The sequence below is a fragment of the Camelus dromedarius genome, chromosome 4, assembly GCF_036321535.1.
Source record: "Camelus dromedarius isolate mCamDro1 chromosome 4, mCamDro1.pat, whole genome shotgun sequence".
Classification (NCBI taxonomy): domain Eukaryota; kingdom Metazoa; phylum Chordata; class Mammalia; order Artiodactyla; family Camelidae; genus Camelus; species Camelus dromedarius.
In genome coordinates, this window is record NC_087439.1 from 31,944,404 (window position 1) to 31,963,686 (window position 19,283).

Genomic DNA, 19,283 nt, shown 5'->3' on the forward strand with positions numbered 1-19,283 from the left:
TAAAAACAATTTAAACAAGATAAAGGAAGTGAGGTTTGGGAGACAGAAAGAAAAGGGCAGTTTTTAGAGTAAGTGTGAGTCTAGATCTCCTTACAAGGGTCTCTGTGTAACCATAGAGGGAAAGCATTAGTAAGATATTTTTACTGTAAATAAACTGACTGTCACTCTTGGAAATAAAATAAGTATGTTAAATTCTATTCTGTTATTTACTGAACCGGGGACCAGTTTTTCTGTGACAGTTCAGAGCCACTGAAGCAGTTGTGGGAAGAAAGTGGTAAATCCAGGGCTTTTGTGGGATGGAAACTGGTTGGCTATTTGCAATGGGAAGATGGATCAAAAGTTCTGTTATCATCCTGTTGGTCTGGTGGGGCCTGTAATGAAATTCTAGAAGTGATTACCTTGTGATATGCTTATAGGTGATTTAAATGTTCTTAATGATAATCACTTTCAGATTTTCTACAATGTACCTGTAATAAATCTTTAAAAAAATAGCTGTACTGAGATAAAATTAATATACCATCTAACTTAGACATCTAAAGTGTACAGTTCAACGTACTTTTAGTGTATTTGTAGGTTGTGCAGTCATCATTACAATCTAACTTAGAACATGTTATTGCCCCCTAAATGACTAGCAGTCATTTTCCATTTTCCCACCCCTAGTCCTAGGCAACTCCTAACCTACTGTCTGTCTCTATGGATGTTCTCATCGTGGGTATTTCACATGAAAAGAATCATAATATATGCGGTCTTTGGTGACTGACTTTTTTCACTTACCGTAATGTTTTCAACTTCATCCGTGTTGTGGCATGTGTCATTCCCTTTCACCGTTGCATAATATTCCATTCTATGGATATATCACATTTTTTAAATTCATTGGTTCACGGACATTGGTGTCCCCCTCCTTTTGGTTATTATTAATAATGCTACTATGAACATTTGTGTACAAATTTCTATATGGATGTATGTTTTCATTTCTCTTGGGTATATACCTACAAGGGGGATTGCTCGGTCATATGGTAACTCTGAATAGTATTTTGAGGAACTGTCAAGCTTTTCAAAGTGGCTGCACTGTTTTATATCCCCACCAGCAGTGGATGAGGGTTCTAGTTTTTCCATATCCTTGCCAACACTTGTTACTGTCTTTCTTTTTGATGGCTACATCTTATTAGATGTGAAGTGGTATCTTATTGTGGTACCTCTATGACTTCTGAATTTTTAAAAATTGTAAAATATTTTTAAAGACCCAATAAACAAAGGAAAAGGAAATTGGTGAGTGAGCTTAGATCTATGAAATTGAAAGTATGTGCCTGTGATTAAACTGAGAAAACAAGTTTGGAGCCCATCTAACCTATTGACAATTTCATTTCAGGTGGCCTCTATGCAGTTTATTAATATTGTAGTCCATTCAGTAGAAGACATGAATTTCAGAGTTCACCTCCAGTATGAATTTACCAAGTTAGGCCTGGACGAATACTTGGATGTGAGTATAACTGTAGCCTTTGGTTCCAATATGAGACTTGATTTATTGCTTACCCTCAAAGATACATTTCCAGTGGCCAAAGAATGCTTAAAGCTCTATGCAGTCAACTGCTCTAGTGCTAGTTGAAAGAACTAATCTGAGTGATGTGATCTGCCAGAGAAGCTGGATTCTTGCCGACCTTCTGGGACGTCACACTGTCTTCTGCCAGCAGCCCTGTAGTACCAGAGTCAGATAACCTTTTATAGCCTTGTTGCAGCTTTCCTCTGCCTCTTTTTTTTTTGGGAGGGAGGAATTTTTTTTAAATGGAGGTACTGGGGATTGAACCCAGGACCATGTGCATGCTAAGCATGTGCTCTACCACTGAGCTATACTCCCAGCCCCTGCTTTCCTCTGCTTTTGAGCTCTGTCTGGGTCAAGTCTCACCACACTCTTCATCCAGACTGTTGGGTAATGTGCATTCTTGGTTACTCTTGGGACTCCGTCTGGGCAGGGAAAGTCAAACCAAGACTGCCATAGAGTAATGAATAAATGCTTAGAGCATCAAAAAATAATGAGGAAATGGACACTTGAGACTTCCTCATGTAACTGTTAAATTCTGCTTAAAGTGTTTGTGGCTTTAGAAATTCTATTTTCAGTTCTTAGGAGAAGGGAGGGTCTAAAGTTTCTTTTCCTCATGTTCCCTTATAGAAGTGCTCAGCCAGTTCCCTGAAATTCTTCAGCTAAGAAACAGAAAGTTGATGTGAAAATTGTAAATGGACCTAGGTAGCTGTGCATGCACAGGACATACTCTTGTCCTTTGACTTGTGGGCAGTTTTGGTTTCCTTTGGTCCATAAGGAATGGACCAATTGAATTTGAAAGACCAGTCGTGATAGGACAAGAATTGTTGACCTCAATTCGAAGGCTGTTTCTAGCTACAAAGGAAATAGAAGTATTTCCCTTGAACGGCTCTAGAGTTCACCAGCCCATCTTTGTTAAGGGTGAAGCCAGGGAATTACACAGACCGTACCCTCAGTTTATTTCAGAGTGGGCTTGCAGAGTTGGTTACTCTTGAGCACATGGCCTTGAGGATCAGACCAGCTGGGCAGCTCTGGGTTGACTGGCCTGATGTTGCCTAAAGACTACTCAGGTAGAGCCATGATAGATTTCCATTGAAAAGTTTGTTTGAATGGCTTTCCTTTTTAAAGACCCACTAATATCTCTGACAGAATATTGTATCCAATGGTGTTTTCCTGCTTTGAAATCAAGGTTTGTCCATCTTCTTTCTCTACTTGCTGTGAGAGTAGCAGTATTTGAATAAAAATGGGGTGTATTCCTAATGATATTTTGGGTCCAGTTTTGTGATGGCGGCACAGAGCTCATCTCAGGCTCCAGGGTACAATGACAGGCAGTCGCATCAGCACTTGTTATTTGCCGTGAATCTTGTGAAAAATCCCCCTCAGCTGCTTCTTCGTTTTCTTTCCTAGACTTTGCCCTTATTCAGAAATCTTTTTCAGTTCTGACTCCTAAACTAAGATGGAACATACTTTCTTTAGAACAAGCTAAGTTGCAGAATTCTAGATTAGACCTAGGAGAAAATCTGTTTTCCTGAGAATTTATTTGTATAGTGGAATTCCTTTAAAAATTTAAATTTTTTTCCCAAAACCGTATTTCTCTAACTTCCTGGCCTATTGGTTCTGGACTTTGATAGATAGAAGTGGTTAGAGGAATCATAGAATCAGCAGATAATATATAAATGCTTCATTAGTTGACAAAGACCCCGCCTTGTAAATCACCGTTGTTTTTTTTTTTTTTTTTTTTCTGACTTGTTCAGTAAATGTTTATTGGCATCATCCACATGCCAGATGCTATTCTAGCCTCTGATCTGTTCCCCAGGGAAAGCCATGACTTACAGTACTTGTAAGAAAGATTGACTGATTTACTTGACCTCTAATTTTATCTTAGAGCTGGTCAGCTTCCTTTGGGATGCCTGCCCTAGAATGCAGTAAATAGGGGAAAGATTCCTGATTTTGCTCTGGAAGCCCAGAGCTCCTCATGTTGGGGCAGTGTCTTAGCTAAGTAATTATGGAGGGTGGGTTCTAGAAGTTAGTGCTAAAATAAGCCCCAAGGCTGATATACTCTATCTGCCCCACCTCCTACATACCCCTCACCCCCAACTGGAACTACCACCCCACCCAGGCAAGATACCACCCACTCCAGTCTCTTCAAGCACACAGATACCCCTCAAGTTTTATGTTACTTGTGACTACTGTTTCCTATTGAAGCTGCTTTTAATTTTTCTGTTGTCTTGAATTCACCAGTATCAAAAATGTTTTAGGTTGGGATATATCTGCATGGGGAATATATCTACAGGAAGGATTAGGGAGGAAATGTGTGTACATTTGAGAGAGGGTAATCACCAGAAAGGAGTCTGATGGTACCCTCTTAGATGGTTACTCCAGATTTCTCTCATAGAACATGAGATAGAAAACCCTCTCCTGGAAAAGACTGGACTGTTGGGAACAAACCAAAATATGTAGGCTATTGGGTAATACTGTTCTGTTTCCGCAGATATGCTAACACTGCCTTCTCCTGCATTTTGATTTTTAGAAGCTGAAACACACCGAGAGTGACAAGCTGCAGGTACAGATTCAGGCTTACCTGGACAACGTGTTTGACGTGGGGGCTCTGCTGGAAGATGCCGAAACCAAGAATGCAGCCTTGGAGAGGGTGGAGGAACTGGAAGAAAACATCTCTCATGTAACTACATCTCATAAAAGGGAAAATTGCTAACGTTTCAACTAGGTGCAAAACAGAATAAACATTAGCTTTTATGGCAGTAAACGGAAGGATTGGGAACAGAGGAATGAGCTGCAACTTGAGACAGTTAGAGAGCAGAAGCCAGTCTGGGTTCTTTCAAAGAAGGCAGACGTGTTACTTAAAACTAGGTGGAACCTGCTGCCTTGCCTTCATCCACTGCTCAGTTTCTGCTGCATCCAGATCTCCTTCCTGGCCATCTTAGTTGTAAGCACAGGACAGTTGGAAGATTGGCAATACCTGGAGGGAAATACAACTCAAATATGTCAGTTTGGTGAAGAAATATCTTCTTCTGAATATGAGTCACCTTCTGCCAAATGTGCCCACATAAGCCTTGGACAGGCTGACCTGGTGTCCTCATGACGCAGGTCTGCATTTCCCTGCCTTGTGATTACTCTGGTCCTAAATAGGTTCATCTCAACGGTAAGATTTTTCAAGGAAGTCAGCAAGGTTTTCCCATATATCCTCTTTCAAGAAGAGTGTCCTCTGAGTATAGTGAACAGGAGGAATATGGTGCTGCTTAAAAACCCAAACATTGTGAGGACCACATTCTTTTCCTGAATTCTGATTGAAAGTGTCCTTGATTGTGAAATGAGTTGCCTCTTTTTGGAGGGATGTGATTTTTCTTTTTGAATGGTCCGTTGATTTTTCTCCACATTTTCTTAGTTAAGAGAATGACTTACGCTTAATGTCCTTCCCCTTTTCTCATCATTCTGAAAATGAGCCTCTTCATGGCTTGTGGTTAAGCCAAGTTGCTAAAACCCCTCCCTTTGTAAGTGCTGTGGTGCCTTAGTTGGCACCTGCTTAGGAAGAACATTTATAAGCTCTTCCCTTTTTTCTTTTGGTCTCTTCCCTTAAAATATTTGTATTATATTCTGAACCTGATCAGCATGCATCTCCACTCTTCCTCACCTCGCCTCCCTGATTTTCTTTACATGTGATCATTCTCAGCGAGATGTAAAAGATCCAAAATTGCCCAGTTTTAGCGCCTTTGGTAAAAGTAACTGTTTCGCTGGTGGCTCACCGCATCTTCTGAAGCCTCAGCCGCACTGCGTGACTATACTTACAGAACCTGCTGTTGTGGCAGCCAGCTGTTTATTTGAACTGCCCCTCCAAGATGACTTTTATTACTTGGATAGTGTGGGTCAAAACAAGCAGTGGTATTTTTTCAGCTGGTGACCTGTAACAAGAGAACCACGTTTTCTGGGTCATCAATGTTCAAAAGCTTTTGCCCAATGGCCCTTAGGGAGGGAAAGGTGACTCATCCTCCTCCCTCACCTACTATTCTGTACGCTTGCGAGCCCCTGCAGAAAGGGAGAAAGACACACTGTATATGTTGAAGTGCTAAGGAGCTGACGTATGGGCTTTATTAAGGATCCCTTATATGCGAATTCCTGTTAGAAAGGAGTGTGTGTTCAGAATCACCTTGTAAATATTAACATTTCCAGAAAACAACCTGGGGAACACATGCAGGACTCCGTTGGGCCCCTAAGTGGTCTTTGAGCTACACTTTCTGAGAACCAAGGATATGATCAGAATGATCCTGTGTCGTGATACATCTTCCCTTTCAAAACTTGACAGTTGTCTGAAAAACTGCAAGACACGGAGAATGAAGCCATGTCCAAGATCGTGGAACTGGAAAAGCAGCTCATGCAGAGGAACAAGGAGCTGGATGTTGTTCGAGTAAGTGTGATGATGACAGCCGCCCCAGAGGGGCAATGCAGGGAACATGCTTCAGCGTCAGCCTGGTAGCTAGAACCCGGGACGTGCTCATGGCAGAGGAATGTGTGCAAGCAGCGTATTTACTGGAACCAGTTCCAAGGTGAAACTCAGATGAAAAGTGCACGTAGTGAGAGTATGTCTTCACATGTGTGTGCGGTCACGAGCTGTGGGCTCCGTACTTCCTGTCATGGGTTTTGGGAGTAACAGTGTTGTCCCATCTGGATAAGTCCGAGTGGATTCTGTGCATCATCCATTTGGTTGGAAATAAAAACAGCGTGGATTTAATTCTTGCCACTTATTTATTTTTATTAGGACTTGGGCTTCTTTGTATTTCTTTGCTTTGCCTCTGTTTGAAACCAGATTTGGTGGTTGCCATGGAAACAGTGGAATCACAACACAGGCAAGACCTAATGGCATTCACCAAAAAAGAGAGAGAGAGAGAGCGAGAGAGAGCGCTTGATAAGACAAAGCAAAAAGCAAAACCAATCCATTTTACTATCAGATAATCCCAGCTATTTTGTTTGGCTTCGGCATTGTTTTACCTTACGGGTCAGATATTTATGGAGTGCCATCCATAAATGGATGTTGGAATTGTCTGGAACATAAAAACACTGAAATGCCTGGAGGGGCTTTCAGGCAAATGGCTGGCTTTGACACCACTGGTAATGACATGGCACATTTTACACGATGGTTATCATGTCTGTGTGTATTGCTTGATATTCTGACATGTCCTACAGTTAACTCTAGGAAATTTATTTTCTGGCACTCCGGCGAGACAAAGTTGTAGCATATGGACTCAATTCAAGTTCAGACTCTGAGATTATTAATGATAGACAGGGTATGAAGAATGTTTCCCTGCCTGCTGGAGGCTTGTGGTGAGAGATCACGTGTACAAGGCCCAGCAAGTAAGTTCCATAAAACCCTTTCACTAGAACCTCTGTGGGTCCCTTATAAAAGGAACCAGGATGGCCTTTGAATTGAAAATTGTAACTTCTTTGTTTTCTGCTAAGAACCTAGACAGAAATAAGCAATTAGTGGAGGGAGGCATTGGCCTGTTTTGTTAACTGCATTACCAAAGGGAAAATGTTACAGTTGCTGTCCTGAGCTTGGTCAAGGGGGCATTGTGAAGGCCAGAGAAATGCATTCAAAACAGTCAGCCCCTGGTTACTCAGGAGTGGATTATTCCATGATTTGCAGATTTTTAAATCCCAGTCTGATTTCTATCCAAGTCTGATCTAGGGGCCTTTTGTCTACGGTTAGCTGATACGTATCTCAGAGTTACAAATGAATTTTAAAAGAAGTGAAAGGAAATGAAAACATGCGGCACCAGAATCCCCTCAGGATATTCCAAAGCCAGCTATAAGGTTATTGTGGGTCATCTCTGCCCTGTTCCTCTTCACCTGCAGGGAAAACTTACTTAGCTGCATTTATTCATGGAAGGAACTACATTAACAGGAACAGTTACTAGAATGTATTGCACGGATTACCAGTGAACAGTTGATAACAAGTGGGACTTCATAGGTTCCGGCTGAGTTCCACAGAATTGTTAGATAGATGAGTATCTTTCTTTCTTCCTTTCTTCCTTCCTTCCTTCCTTCCTTTCTTCCTTTCTTCCTTTCTTTCTTTCTTTCTTTCTTTCTCTCTCTCTCTCTTTCTTTCTCTCTTTCTTTCCTTTCTTTCCTTTCTTTCTTTCTTTTCTTTCTTTCTTGTCATTTTCTTTATCTGCAGTTTGACAATCTAATGGTAAGAGGTATGAAATTCATGTGAAGACAAACTCTTGACCATGGGCTCTTTTGCAGGAAATCTACAAAGATGCAAATACCCAGGTTCACACGTTAAGGAAAATGGTCAAAGAGAAAGAAGAAGCCATTCAAAGACAGTCTACCCTGGAAAAAAAGATTCATGAGCTGGAGAAACAAGGGACCATTAAAATTCAGAAGAAAGGGGATGGGGACATTGCCATACTGCCGGTCGTGGCTTCTGGCACATTGCCCACGGGGTCCGAAGTGGCCGCGGGTAACTTTGTGGGACCAATAATGGGGCCTGCCTCCTCAGGACCCTTGCCCCCTCCCCCACCACCACTACCTCCATCGTCAGATGCACCTGAAGCAGGTAAGAAGCCTTGGCAGGAAAACTGAGATGGTATTTGGATATTTGTATTTCTTCTTTTACCCACTGTTCATTTACTTACTGATTTTAAGCACTTTTTACATTTTGAGATTAAGGTTATAAATCTTCATTTTACGTACGTTGCAGAATAATCCCCATTTGTCAGTGAGGAAATTTTGTAGTGTTTGGAAAAAAAACCCTTTGTCGTTTTCAGTGTTTTGTTTTCAGATACTTTATGTACACATGACATATTACAGGAAAAACCATTCCCCTATTTTCAAAGTCAATTTGTCTCTTTTCTTTTGCTAGTGCAAAATGGTCCAGTCACACCACCTATGCCACCGCCCCCTCCCCCACCTCCCCCACCTCCCCCACCCCCTCCGCCCCCTCCTCCTCTCCCGGGTCCTGCAGCGGAGACTGTGCCAGCTCCTCCTTTACCACCACCCCCTCCCCCCTCTGCACCCCCACTGCCCGGGACGTCTTCACCCACGGTGGTTTTCAACTCAGGATTAGCAGGTGAGAGCACAGATACTTAATTAAGATCCAGATATTTAACACAAGTACTCATTTCCCTTACCTTCAGAGGGTTAAAGCCATTTTCTCAAAGTCTAGGTCTCTTGCAAAATCACATGTATCTCCTCTTAGCAAAAGAACGTTCCTGCTAGGGAACTATATCTACCACTGAGTTATACCCACCCTTAGCATGCATGAGGTCCTAGGGTCAATCCCCAGTACCTCCATTAAAAAAAAAAAAAAAAAAAAAAAAGGATGTTCCTGCTAATGTAGCCAGAAAAAGGGAAATTGTCATGCACAAGAGGCATTTTTCTCTCAGTAGCCCTTGTCACTCTGTAGCAGGAAGCTCTGATCTCAGACATCTTCCCACCTAGAAAAGGGAAGAGAGACAGGTTACCTTCTTAGGGATCAGTACATTTTCATGGGTTCAGCAAACACGATAGTTCAAGCTCTGACACAGCGTGTTTCTGATGTTTATGGCTCTTTTCTTTGAAGGTATTTTCAGTGGCATCTATAAAAGGGAAAATGCCTTTCTGGGTAACTGCCTGATGTAGGCTTCCAGGCATTTCTTCTGAGCATTTGGGGCATCACAATTCACTATAGTGGGGTTAAGCTTGCAGGAGAAGTGTTGCCAACAGCAGTATCTCTTGCCTTGACACGCATCCAAATAATGCATGTGGTCCTCCTGCTGCCCAGGATGGCATGTGGCATACCTCCCTCACCAGAAATAAAACAGGGTGGGTGTGGGTGAGAGGAGGAGAGTTGCTCAAACGCTTTGAAGTGTAAGTTCTTATTTTTGACTTATGGAAATGAATTTTTACTCTTTTTCTAAAATACTGCAAGCCATTTTCCCAGTAGTGGAGTGTCTTCCTAGCATTCAGAATTGCTCAGAGCTTGCCAGAACTATTGCTGTGACGTTGGATAACTCTGCTTCCTCATCCACTTCCGTGCCTTTGTGAGGTCTCTTATTTCTGATGAACTACTACCACTCTAATGGTCTCCATTTCCAAGGCTGCAGTAGTTTTCAGACGCTTTTGCCCAAAGTCTAAGCTGAAGTCTTAGCTGTAAAAGATATCCCAGTCTCTATTTTTTAGCGTGTCCATCCCATCAGCAGTTTTATCAGCCAGTCATTAGGACTGATTCCCTCTAGTGACTGAAGCCCTTTTCGATACCAGTAAACCACCCACAACAAACTTGTTCCACAGCAGGTCCGTGGTGTTGACTCCCATCCTAGTGCCTGTAAAACTGTCAAACAAGATGCCTGTTCAAAGCCATGTTGGCCATAAGCCAGTGACTTATTTCTACCTTTCAAGGTCTCCCTCGTCTACCACTTTCTTCTAGAGCTTTTATTGCTTCTGAAGGACAAAAATGAAAGGAGTGTCCTCGTGGGACTGCCTGTTTGGGAGATGTAAAAAAACAGAAAACCTCTCAATGAGCCCCAGGAAGCTGTCCCACCAGCAGGCTGTTTTCAGTGACCGAGGATGAAAACTCGTCACTGTCAGGTGCACCTGGGCTCCTTGGTTAGCCCTTCCCTGTAGCCCCCGGGCACGCTCAGCACGAGCCGTGTCTGCTCTGGAGGCTCTTCTCTCCTTTAGTACTGATTCCTTTCTCTCTGGCAAAACCTCTTGTGCGATACAGCCTCAGCTCACCTTCGCCTGAGCTCTGACTTGGAACTCAGAACTGAACAGGAGAGCCAGGAGGCTGAGAGGTGCGGGTCCAGGGCTCCCTTCCAAATGAGTCTCGTCATCTCTGGTTAAATTTTTTGCCTGGGTTCTTCCCAAGACATAATCTTTCAAGGTTGTTGGCTCTGTGGGTTGCCTCCATTTTCTGGTGAGGAACTCTGTGTTCAGTGGATCACTCGCCACTACCTTCAGGGTTGCTGCTTTTGGAAGTCGTCCCCTTGGTGTCGTAGGAAATTTGAAGGACTGTATGTGGGATGGAAGAAACTCCTCTTGAGTGCCGTAAGCGCCCATTAAACAATTACACAATGTTCTGTTTTACAAGATGTAAGAATTATAAGATCCTTCTGAGTCTTCGATAGCTTGAGATCAGGCAGTTTCTACAAGGCTTTTAATCTCTTCTCATTACTTATCTTTAATCTGGCCATTAATACTTGGTGGTTGTAGCCCATTTTGTGAGCTGTTTTGCCAGTGTGTTCAGTAACACTCTCTGTAACCAAGAGGGCAGACAGAATCAGGATGTCCTCATAGAGCCAAGAGACAGCTGAGATGATGTGCCAAGGGCTCCCGGGAAGCCAGAAACCTGTGACATCGCTGGGCCCCTGGGTTTGTAGGCACCAGGATGTCTTATCTTGTCAACAGGCAATGCGCACGTGTGTTCTTGGTGGCCAAGCCAAGGGGCCAGGGGGAGGTCCTCTAAGTTTATCTGGTTAACTTTTCTTTGCATTTTATAGAGAAAATATCAGTAGTGGGACACGTGCATTTGAGAGCGATCTGACTCCCATTTCCCAGTCAGGTCATCAGTGACAGAGCCCTGGGGAGTCTGCAGCCTTTGCTGTCTCTTTGGTAGAATGTGCTTTGGAACTTCAGCTGATGATTTTTCATTAAAAAAAAATTGTTTCTATCTTATGGAATACCTACCACAGTTCCACATGGCTATTTGGGAGCTCTATAATGAAATCCTATTTTCCCCCTTCTCCTAAAAAATTATTTAAAAAATAATAATAAGGGAGTCTTTAAGGCAGGCCTGAATGAAATGAATTTTCAGTTCCACACTGCCTTGTGAAATGTGTCCAAGAAGCACAGAATTCTGTACTACGTGTGTGAACTGCTGAGCCACTGGACCTGGACGCTAACTGAATCTAATTTTTTTCGTGTTTTCTTTGTTCTTTCTGCTTCCACAAAAGATGGGCCAATCAAGCTTTTCTGTAGGTTGCTCCTCTCTGAGTGTGTTGAGTGTTCGCCATGTGTTCCTGTGGGTCACACTGTGCTTTGACATCTTCCACTCCATCGCCCATCCAGCCATTGCATTTGCTTTGTGTCTGTGGGGAGGCTTGGTGCGGACTGACTGCCCCTCCAGGGTTGCCCACACGTTTTAGTTGAACCCGTAGAAGAGATGATGGCCCTTTAAGCAGACATCCTGATTTTAGGAGCCATGTGCCTCTCTTCCCAAGAAAAATAGAGTTTTTTCTTTTAATTTTTGTAGTGGGATCTAAGGCCTCAACTCTAGAAGGATTTTAGGTTAATCTGAGGGGAAATGCAAAGCTCCCTCCCAGTACAAGGGGGAGCTGCATTTCCAGTCCCCTCCCACTGGTGTCCCACTCTCTCCATGGACCCCCCCCCCCCAAATCATGTAGAGCCACATCCTGTGGCCTCAACCCTGGAAACACCGTGTGTATTGTGGTCACCTGTAGACCCCTCCTCCGCTAACCCACCCCCCAGCTCCCCAGTCAGAGTCAGGACAGCCTTTCTGAAGGGAGCTGTTCTGCCTGTGTTCTGATCTCAGGCTTATTCCTCATCTTGCTAAAGAGTTAGAAGTAGGGTGGCTGCGGGCGGAATGACGTAGTGAGTGTCCTGAGGCCTGCGTTGTCTGTGGAGGGACGATGCAATGAGATGGCACTGACCTGTCACCTCCGATAACAAAAAGAGGGTGCACCCCCCTCCCCCCCAAACTTCTCTCTCAACTTGGCTGAAGTGCCAGACTAGAAAAGGTCTGTTCCTTTGTCCCACGGAGGACGTGGGCAGCAGAGACAAAATGGAGCGCAGCACTGGGTAGTGGGGACTAAGGTCACGTTTGGTGGTGAAAGGTCTGGTTTGGCAAAAGCTGTGTCTCTGTGTTCCTGCATGCCTTTGTGTGGATTTGTCAGACGACATTCCTGCTGTTTATGTGGCCTTCGTAACGCTGGAGGAATGAGAGGCACCGTCTGTCTTGGTTTTTTCAGTAAGGCGGGCGGCCGGGTAAAAGCCCAGTTGGGTGTTGGTTTATTGTGTTCTGCACTGAAGTTCTCCCCTGTTTTCCTAGTAGTGTGGTGGGCATCCCAGGACAGACTTAAGAAGGTGACTATTTACAGCTAATTGGTTTGGGAAGACTTCTCTATGGTGTGTGATTAATTAATGGAACTTTCAGTGGATCACCTTTTTTAGCTCATGTCCCCAAAGTAAGAGGAATTGGCTCTCCCCCACTCTCGTCCCCTCAAAGGTGGAGCCCTTCCTCTTTAAGAGGTTTTCAGTATTTTTAATGGGTTCCTTAATACCTTTTAGTTGCACATAGCTGACTCCGGGGGAGAAGTGGCTCTTCAGAGAGAGGGGGCAGGGACTGTGGCCCGTCTCAGAACAGCACTACAGATCCAGATTCTAAGTACCCCTCGTGTCTTCTTAATCATTTTCTACTTTGGGCCATTTGTGGCCCTTAGTCTGTTTGGAATAACTCAGCAGTCAGCATAATCCCCATCATCGAAACCATCCACTGGAATATATTGCTCTGGCTGAATGTCAGCCTTCTCAATGTTACATTCCTGGTGGTCTGGGCAGACACTATCTGCAGTCTCTGATCATCTTAAGATTTGTTTGGAAATGTGTGTTCTAGAACCAAGAATTTAGGATGTCAAACTTGGACTCAGTTCACCAATGTCAAACTAAGTCACACAGAGTATGTGCCCTCTCTGCTGTCTAATAACATGAATAATAGTCTTTGCTCCCCTGCGCTTTGTCTGTCCTAAACATTGTCCTGACACTGTGACTGCGTCAGCAATCTGGTTGCCTGCATTAAAAAAAAAAGCAAAAACCCTGGCTTTGAGGCCTGTGTATTTAGCACAATGTGGTGTCAGTCAACCAAATGATGACTCAGGTTGCTCTGGGTAAAGCCTTGCGTGATGTTTTCTGTATTTAAAAACACTTGGGCGCCTCTTCCTCCAGTGTTAAAGTGTCATCTGCAAGGGTTGTTGTCTGGTTGTTCTTGAGGGTCATGGGATTCTTGGTGGAATCATAATTTCATTCTCTCTGACCTCTGTAGCTGTGAAAATTAAGAAGCCAATCAAGACGAAATTCAGAATGCCAGTTTTTAACTGGGTTGCCCTGAAGCCAAATCAGATCAACGGCACAGTCTTCAACGAAATTGATGACGAGCGAATTCTGGAGGTATCTTTCCCATTGGTCAGAAACAGGAGGCCCTCTCTACAGCAAAGCCAAAATTGGTGCTCTGTTAATCTGGAAGTTTCAGAATAAAAGCTAGTGTTTTAAGTGCCTTGATGTAAAGAAGAGAATAAAATTGGATGCTATTTTGTAAGGTGGTTCTAAAACGATGTTTAAAAAGTTTTATTAAAGTGGAATAGTTTTGAACATCTTCACTGTGTGTCATGAAATACTTATCTGATGCAATCCCTGTCCTTTAATTATTAAAGGGCATAAAAACCCTTTACTGAACTGTAAGTGAAAAAGGAGTCAATAATCACACTCACTAGCGGGTTTCATGGGTAGTGTCAGTCCCTCGTGGTCATCCCTACAAGCCAGTTACTGAAAGGCAGTTGAAGTGGCTGGTTGGTTGGAACCAGTTGTCTACTGTAGACATTGTTGTCTGTATACATGGCATAAGTTACACAACTCTAACATAAAAAAGGAAATAGAGCAAGGTACTCAGTAGAAAAAATAACTTTTCTGATGCTTAAGAAACTCTAAATGGTGGCTTCCTGACTTCATTCTTAAGTATAATCTAATTTGCCTATTTCATTCCTCTCTGCCCCAGGATTTAAATGTAGATGAATTTGAGGAAATATTTAAGACAAAAGCCCAAGGTCCTGCCATTGATCTTTCTTCAAGCAAACAGAAGATCACACAGAAGGGATCAAACAAAGTGACGTTACTCGAAGCCAACAGGGCCAAAAATCTTGCCATAACTTTAAGGAAAGCCGGAAAGACCGCCGATGAGATATGTAAAGCTATTCATGTGTAAGTTTGGGTCATTCTAGAAAATTATATCCTGGTAAATTTAGGATACAAATGGAAATTAAATTATGAATTTATAGATAACAAATATTTCAATAGTGAGGCAAGATCTAAGATAAAAGACAGAGAAGTTCTCAATATCCACACAAAAGAGATGCCCTTTGTTACGTACATGCAACCTCAGATGTGAATAAAATGCTAACACTGAAGGGGTGGGCCAGAAAGGACCCTCAGGGGTGCTGTGTTAGAATGAGTGGTTAATGGTTTTAGAGGAAAAACAGCTAGATTGTGGCATCATTTATTATCTTGGTCTGCACTCTTCTATATGCCCACAGCAATGCTTACATAAAAGGAAAGTTGAGCAAAGTACTGCAGATACTAAGAAAAGGGTGAAAGTGTCAGTCTTCTGTGGAGAATGTGAATTTTACCCAGATTTGTGGAGTACAACTTCGGTGGCATTTGTGGAATGGTACAATTCACTGCCAGATGCAAATATGATACAGACTCGTATTTTAATTCATAACAACAGGAATGTGATTCCTGTTGCTCTTTAGCACTTTCAGGACACTTTAAACCAAGCTGAGGTCTTTTTTTATCCTTGAACTGTAAAGAAGGCTTTAGTTTTATTTACTCCCCTGTCCAAAGCATCTTTCCTCTCTTCTTATGGTCATCATGGTGACTTTCAAATATGATAAGGATGTCATTAGATGTTTTAGGAACTAACTCATCATTAATTGGTATTTCATAGAGTTTGATCAGAGACTCTTAGAGGAGTAAATGACCCTGAGAAACCATTTGTTCCAATTTCACGTCCTCGGCCGGGATCATGATCTAATAGTTCAGTGCATTCTATAGTTTGTTCAGATTTCTGATGTTGCAACCTGATATGCATTCTGATTTTTAATCTTTATGTATCTTGTTTGTCATGATGATCAAACGTAATTCTATTTTGCTGTACAAAGATTTTCCAGAGAATAAAATAGAGATTGTATTAAATACCTCTTTAGTTCAAACTGAGCATACATCCACAAGAACCTGGCATTCCTTCAAGGGGTGTATGCATTTAAGCCAAAATATCCATAATGTATAGGCATTTGGATGTATTTTTTCTAAAGAAGAAAAAATATCCCAGGCTTATTGGTTTAACTGAAATATTTTACAGAGATCACCAGATATTCTGTAATTGTGTATATAATATTTTATCTCCTTAATTAGCAGTACTTCACATACCTAAAAAGTCTGCACCACTTCACCACAAGATGCTTCAGCCTTCCTTCTGCTTCTTCCTACTATCTTTCACTGTTGATTTCTAGAGGCTTAGAGCTATCCTGATAGCCTAAAACCTGAGCCTGGCAGGTGTGGTTAAAGTCCAGGTTTCCAGGAAGGACCAGTGAAGGTGCTTGACACACAGTCAGGAGCCAGCACCAAGGGGCATCTTCACATCTGTAGACATCGTTTAGCTGTGGACATCAACTCATCAACTTAGTGGTTCATGAGCTGGACCAGATGGAGGTGTGGTTGAAAGGGGAGGAGGTTTCCTCTCTAACACTGACATGTCCACCTCTGTCTTCAGGTTCGACTTGAAGACGTTGCCTGTGGACTTCGTGGAATGTTTGATGAGGTTCTTGCCAACGGAGAACGAGGTGAAGGTGCTTCGGCTCTACGAGCGGGAAAGGAAGCCCCTGGAACACCTGTCGGATGAAGACCGGTTCATGATGCAGTTCAGTAAAATCGAGAGGCTCATGCAGAAGATGACCATCATGGCCTTCATTGGGAACTTTGCTGAAAGCATTCAGATGCTGACTCCTGTGAGTGGACCAACTCTGGCACAGGAGCGGGTCCAAAGTGATAGAATTGTTGTTGTGGTTGCTGTTTTAAGTCTCTCCCAGAATTGTACTTAATATCATGGGCTCTAAAGACTCCTTCCCAGGACTTTCAAGGTTGCATTTTTATTTTCACCACCATTTTCACGTTGTGTACGCCAACTAAATTTGAAAATGATAAATTTCCATAGTTCACGTTACTCTTCTCCCTAGAGGATGCCATTTTCTGTGTCTACAGATGTCCTCTGGCTTTCAAAGGACACTTTGATATAGAGGACAAGGAAAATCAATTTCTCAAATTTGGTACCCTCGGCTCCCCCTTAAGGTACCAATCCTCTGGCTAGGTTGGCAAGACTGAAAATGTGACTTCATTTCTAAAAACGAACCCATGTCTTGAGTGAACAGGTTTAAATGACTTTCGTTGGGAGCATTCAGTTTGCCATGGGAGTCTTCTTCCTTAGGAGTGTCTGGCAGTACGCTGTGGTCATGTAGAAGTAAGAGCCAGCCATTTCTTGTGTCTTCATGTTACTCTGGTAGAGACTTATGAGTATCATAAAAGGTTCTTTCCCAGTTCTACTTCTAAGTAAATATTTGTTAATTACTGATGATAGTAGCATGCCTGTCCAAAACATGTTCTGAGAACTGCTGCGTGGTGGTTATATTTCTTTGCTGTTTTGTTTTGTTTTCATTCTTGACTAGCTCCATTGATTTAAAAATATGAATTGTGTTACATGATTAGAGTTGGTGGGCAGGGCATTGAGTTCTGCTACAAGACGCTGTTGACTCCTAACTTTTGAGTCTCACTGCTTACAGATTTTATGATAAGCTAGTTCTGATAATACTTCTTGTTTCAAGTACTTTTAAAGAAGAGCTTGCATGTAATGCCAAAGTTACCTAAGACCTAACAGAACAACTTGAATTTGTTACGTTTAAAAAAAACAGAATCTCAGCTATGAGGGTTTAAGGTCTACATGCAGGCCTGTTTTCTTCTGTGTTAATTTTTAGTTGTCAATTAGAGTTTCCCATTTTTAACATGTCTTTTTTTCCTCCTCCTTCTTTCCTTTGACTGGAATCTAGCAACTGCACTCAATTATAGCAGCATCTGTCTCTATAAAGTCGTCCCAAAAACTCAAGAAAATTCTGGAGGCAAGTGAAGTTTTCCTCATATACGTGAGTGGAAGAGCTGGCTTGCCAGCTGCGCTCCTTGGCTTGGGATGTGTGCCAATGGGCTTTTTCTCTGTTTCTTTGCAGATCATCTTGGCCCTTGGGAACTACATGAATAGCAGTAAACGAGGAGCAGTTTATGGATTTAAACTTCAGAGTTTAGATCTGGTGAGTGGACTAAATGAAAGACCAGAGCTCTATGTCAGACAAAACAGCTGGCAAAGGTGATGTCCCAGAGCAGAGAGAGTCTGCTCTTGGAAGTGGGGGGAGATATTTTGATGAAGATTCCCTGCTAGTGGGAGGATCAGTTGGTGCAAATTTTCTGGAACACCATTTGGCACCAAGCACTTAGAGCCTTAAAAATACTCATACCCTTTGACCCAGTATTTCCATTTCTAGGAATCTTTCCTCAAGAGTCTGAATTATGGATGCTCTATTTTATTTCTAATTGCAAATAATTAGCAACAATGCAAAGATTCGACATTTGGGGAAATGGTCATATATACTGTAATAATAGTTAACATGGTGAACTGTTCTTCAACTGTTAGGATATCTGTGAAGAATTTTTGAATAGATAAATTTGTGTTTAGGAAAGAAAGCATAAATTTATGCACAGTTTGATTTTTAAGTAAAATATGTAGGAAAAACTGAATGGAAATAGGTTAAGATATTAATAGAGGTTGAATGGAATTAGGTATTATTTTCAAGCTGCTGCTTTATACTTTTCTGTGTTTTCCAAAACTTTTATTTTTTTTCCTGGATGGAGAAGGGTGCTCTGTTTTTCAGAGTCCCCTGATGTAGATGAACAGGACTAGAGAGAATACTCCATGGAGCCCTGTCCCCGGGCGGTACCGCGCTAACGCGGCTTCCACAGGAGCAGTGGGGCAGTGGGGGAATCCCCAGCCTGGGGGACAACATGGTAATTTGCTACGGAGTGTCTAGTTAGTCACACGTCCAGCCCCTGGAAGGTTGTGGTCCATCAAGCACATCTGCTTCAGGCTGGGGAGCGAGAGTGCGGCCGTGAAGAGTGAAGAGTGCGGCGTAGGAGCCCCACTGGACGGGGAGCACCCGTGCCCACCCACTGGCCCCACACTTGCTTCTGCTCTGCCTTCACTTGGGAGAGCTCTGAGATTGGGGTCTTCTGCTTGGAAGCTGGGGGAGGTGTTGTTGCAGATGTGGAGAGGAGGAGTCCATGTGAGTAGAGATGTGTGAACAGTCCAAGGTGCTCAGAGTCATCCCTAAAGTTGAGCATGTCCCTTGGTCAGGAAGTCCTCTTGTCACTTAATAATCAATGGGCTGGTTCACCCAAGAACAAATCCAGTGTTGACTCTCTTGTGGGAATGTTTCTGGGGCACCTGTGCTCAGGTATTCCTTCTGTGTGGGAGAGCAGCATGTGGCGGGGACTGCTCCCATCATATTTTACTCTAACCCTTGTCCCCTTTGGTTTTCAGCTCTTAGATACCAAGTCAACAGACCGAAAGCAAACACTGTTGCACTATATCTCCAATGTGGTCAAAGAAAAATATCACCAGGTGTCCCTGTTTTATAATGAGCTTCATTATGTGGAGAAAGCTGCTGCAGGTACTTGATTTCAGGTGTTAATATTACTCTTGGGTGGGAATGCCTTTAATCATGGAGGAACCATTCCCTGCTTAAACAACACTCTTCAGAACCCCTCGGTAAAGGCAAGGCTAGGACATCGGAGGCTCTGACTGCAAACACATCAGCTGTAGTGTTGCCCGCTCCTGAAAGCAATGGCAGACGTGGATGTGAAGGTG

General features: G+C 42.8%; 1 protein-coding gene across 4 annotated transcripts in view; it reads left to right on the forward strand.

Annotated features, from left to right (window-relative positions):
* The window catches only part of FMNL2 (formin like 2), a 279,240-nt gene that overhangs the window by 242,829 nt on the left and 17,128 nt on the right, over positions 1–19,283 (forward strand). For all 4 annotated transcript variants that reach the window (XM_064484782.1, XM_031451403.2, XM_064484783.1 and 1 more), the window contains exons 11-21: positions 1,370–1,480; positions 4,068–4,217; positions 5,856–5,957; positions 7,796–8,108; positions 8,415–8,621; positions 13,590–13,714; positions 14,319–14,521; positions 16,092–16,326; positions 17,419–17,487; positions 17,593–17,673; positions 18,957–19,086. In XM_064484782.1, the coding sequence (XP_064340852.1) occupies positions 1,370–1,480; positions 4,068–4,217; positions 5,856–5,957; positions 7,796–8,108; positions 8,415–8,621; positions 13,590–13,714; positions 14,319–14,521; positions 16,092–16,326; positions 17,419–17,487; positions 17,593–17,673; positions 18,957–19,086 (1,726 nt within the window). The remainder of the gene's footprint in view (positions 1–1,369; positions 1,481–4,067; positions 4,218–5,855; positions 5,958–7,795; positions 8,109–8,414; positions 8,622–13,589; positions 13,715–14,318; positions 14,522–16,091; positions 16,327–17,418; positions 17,488–17,592; positions 17,674–18,956; positions 19,087–19,283) is intronic.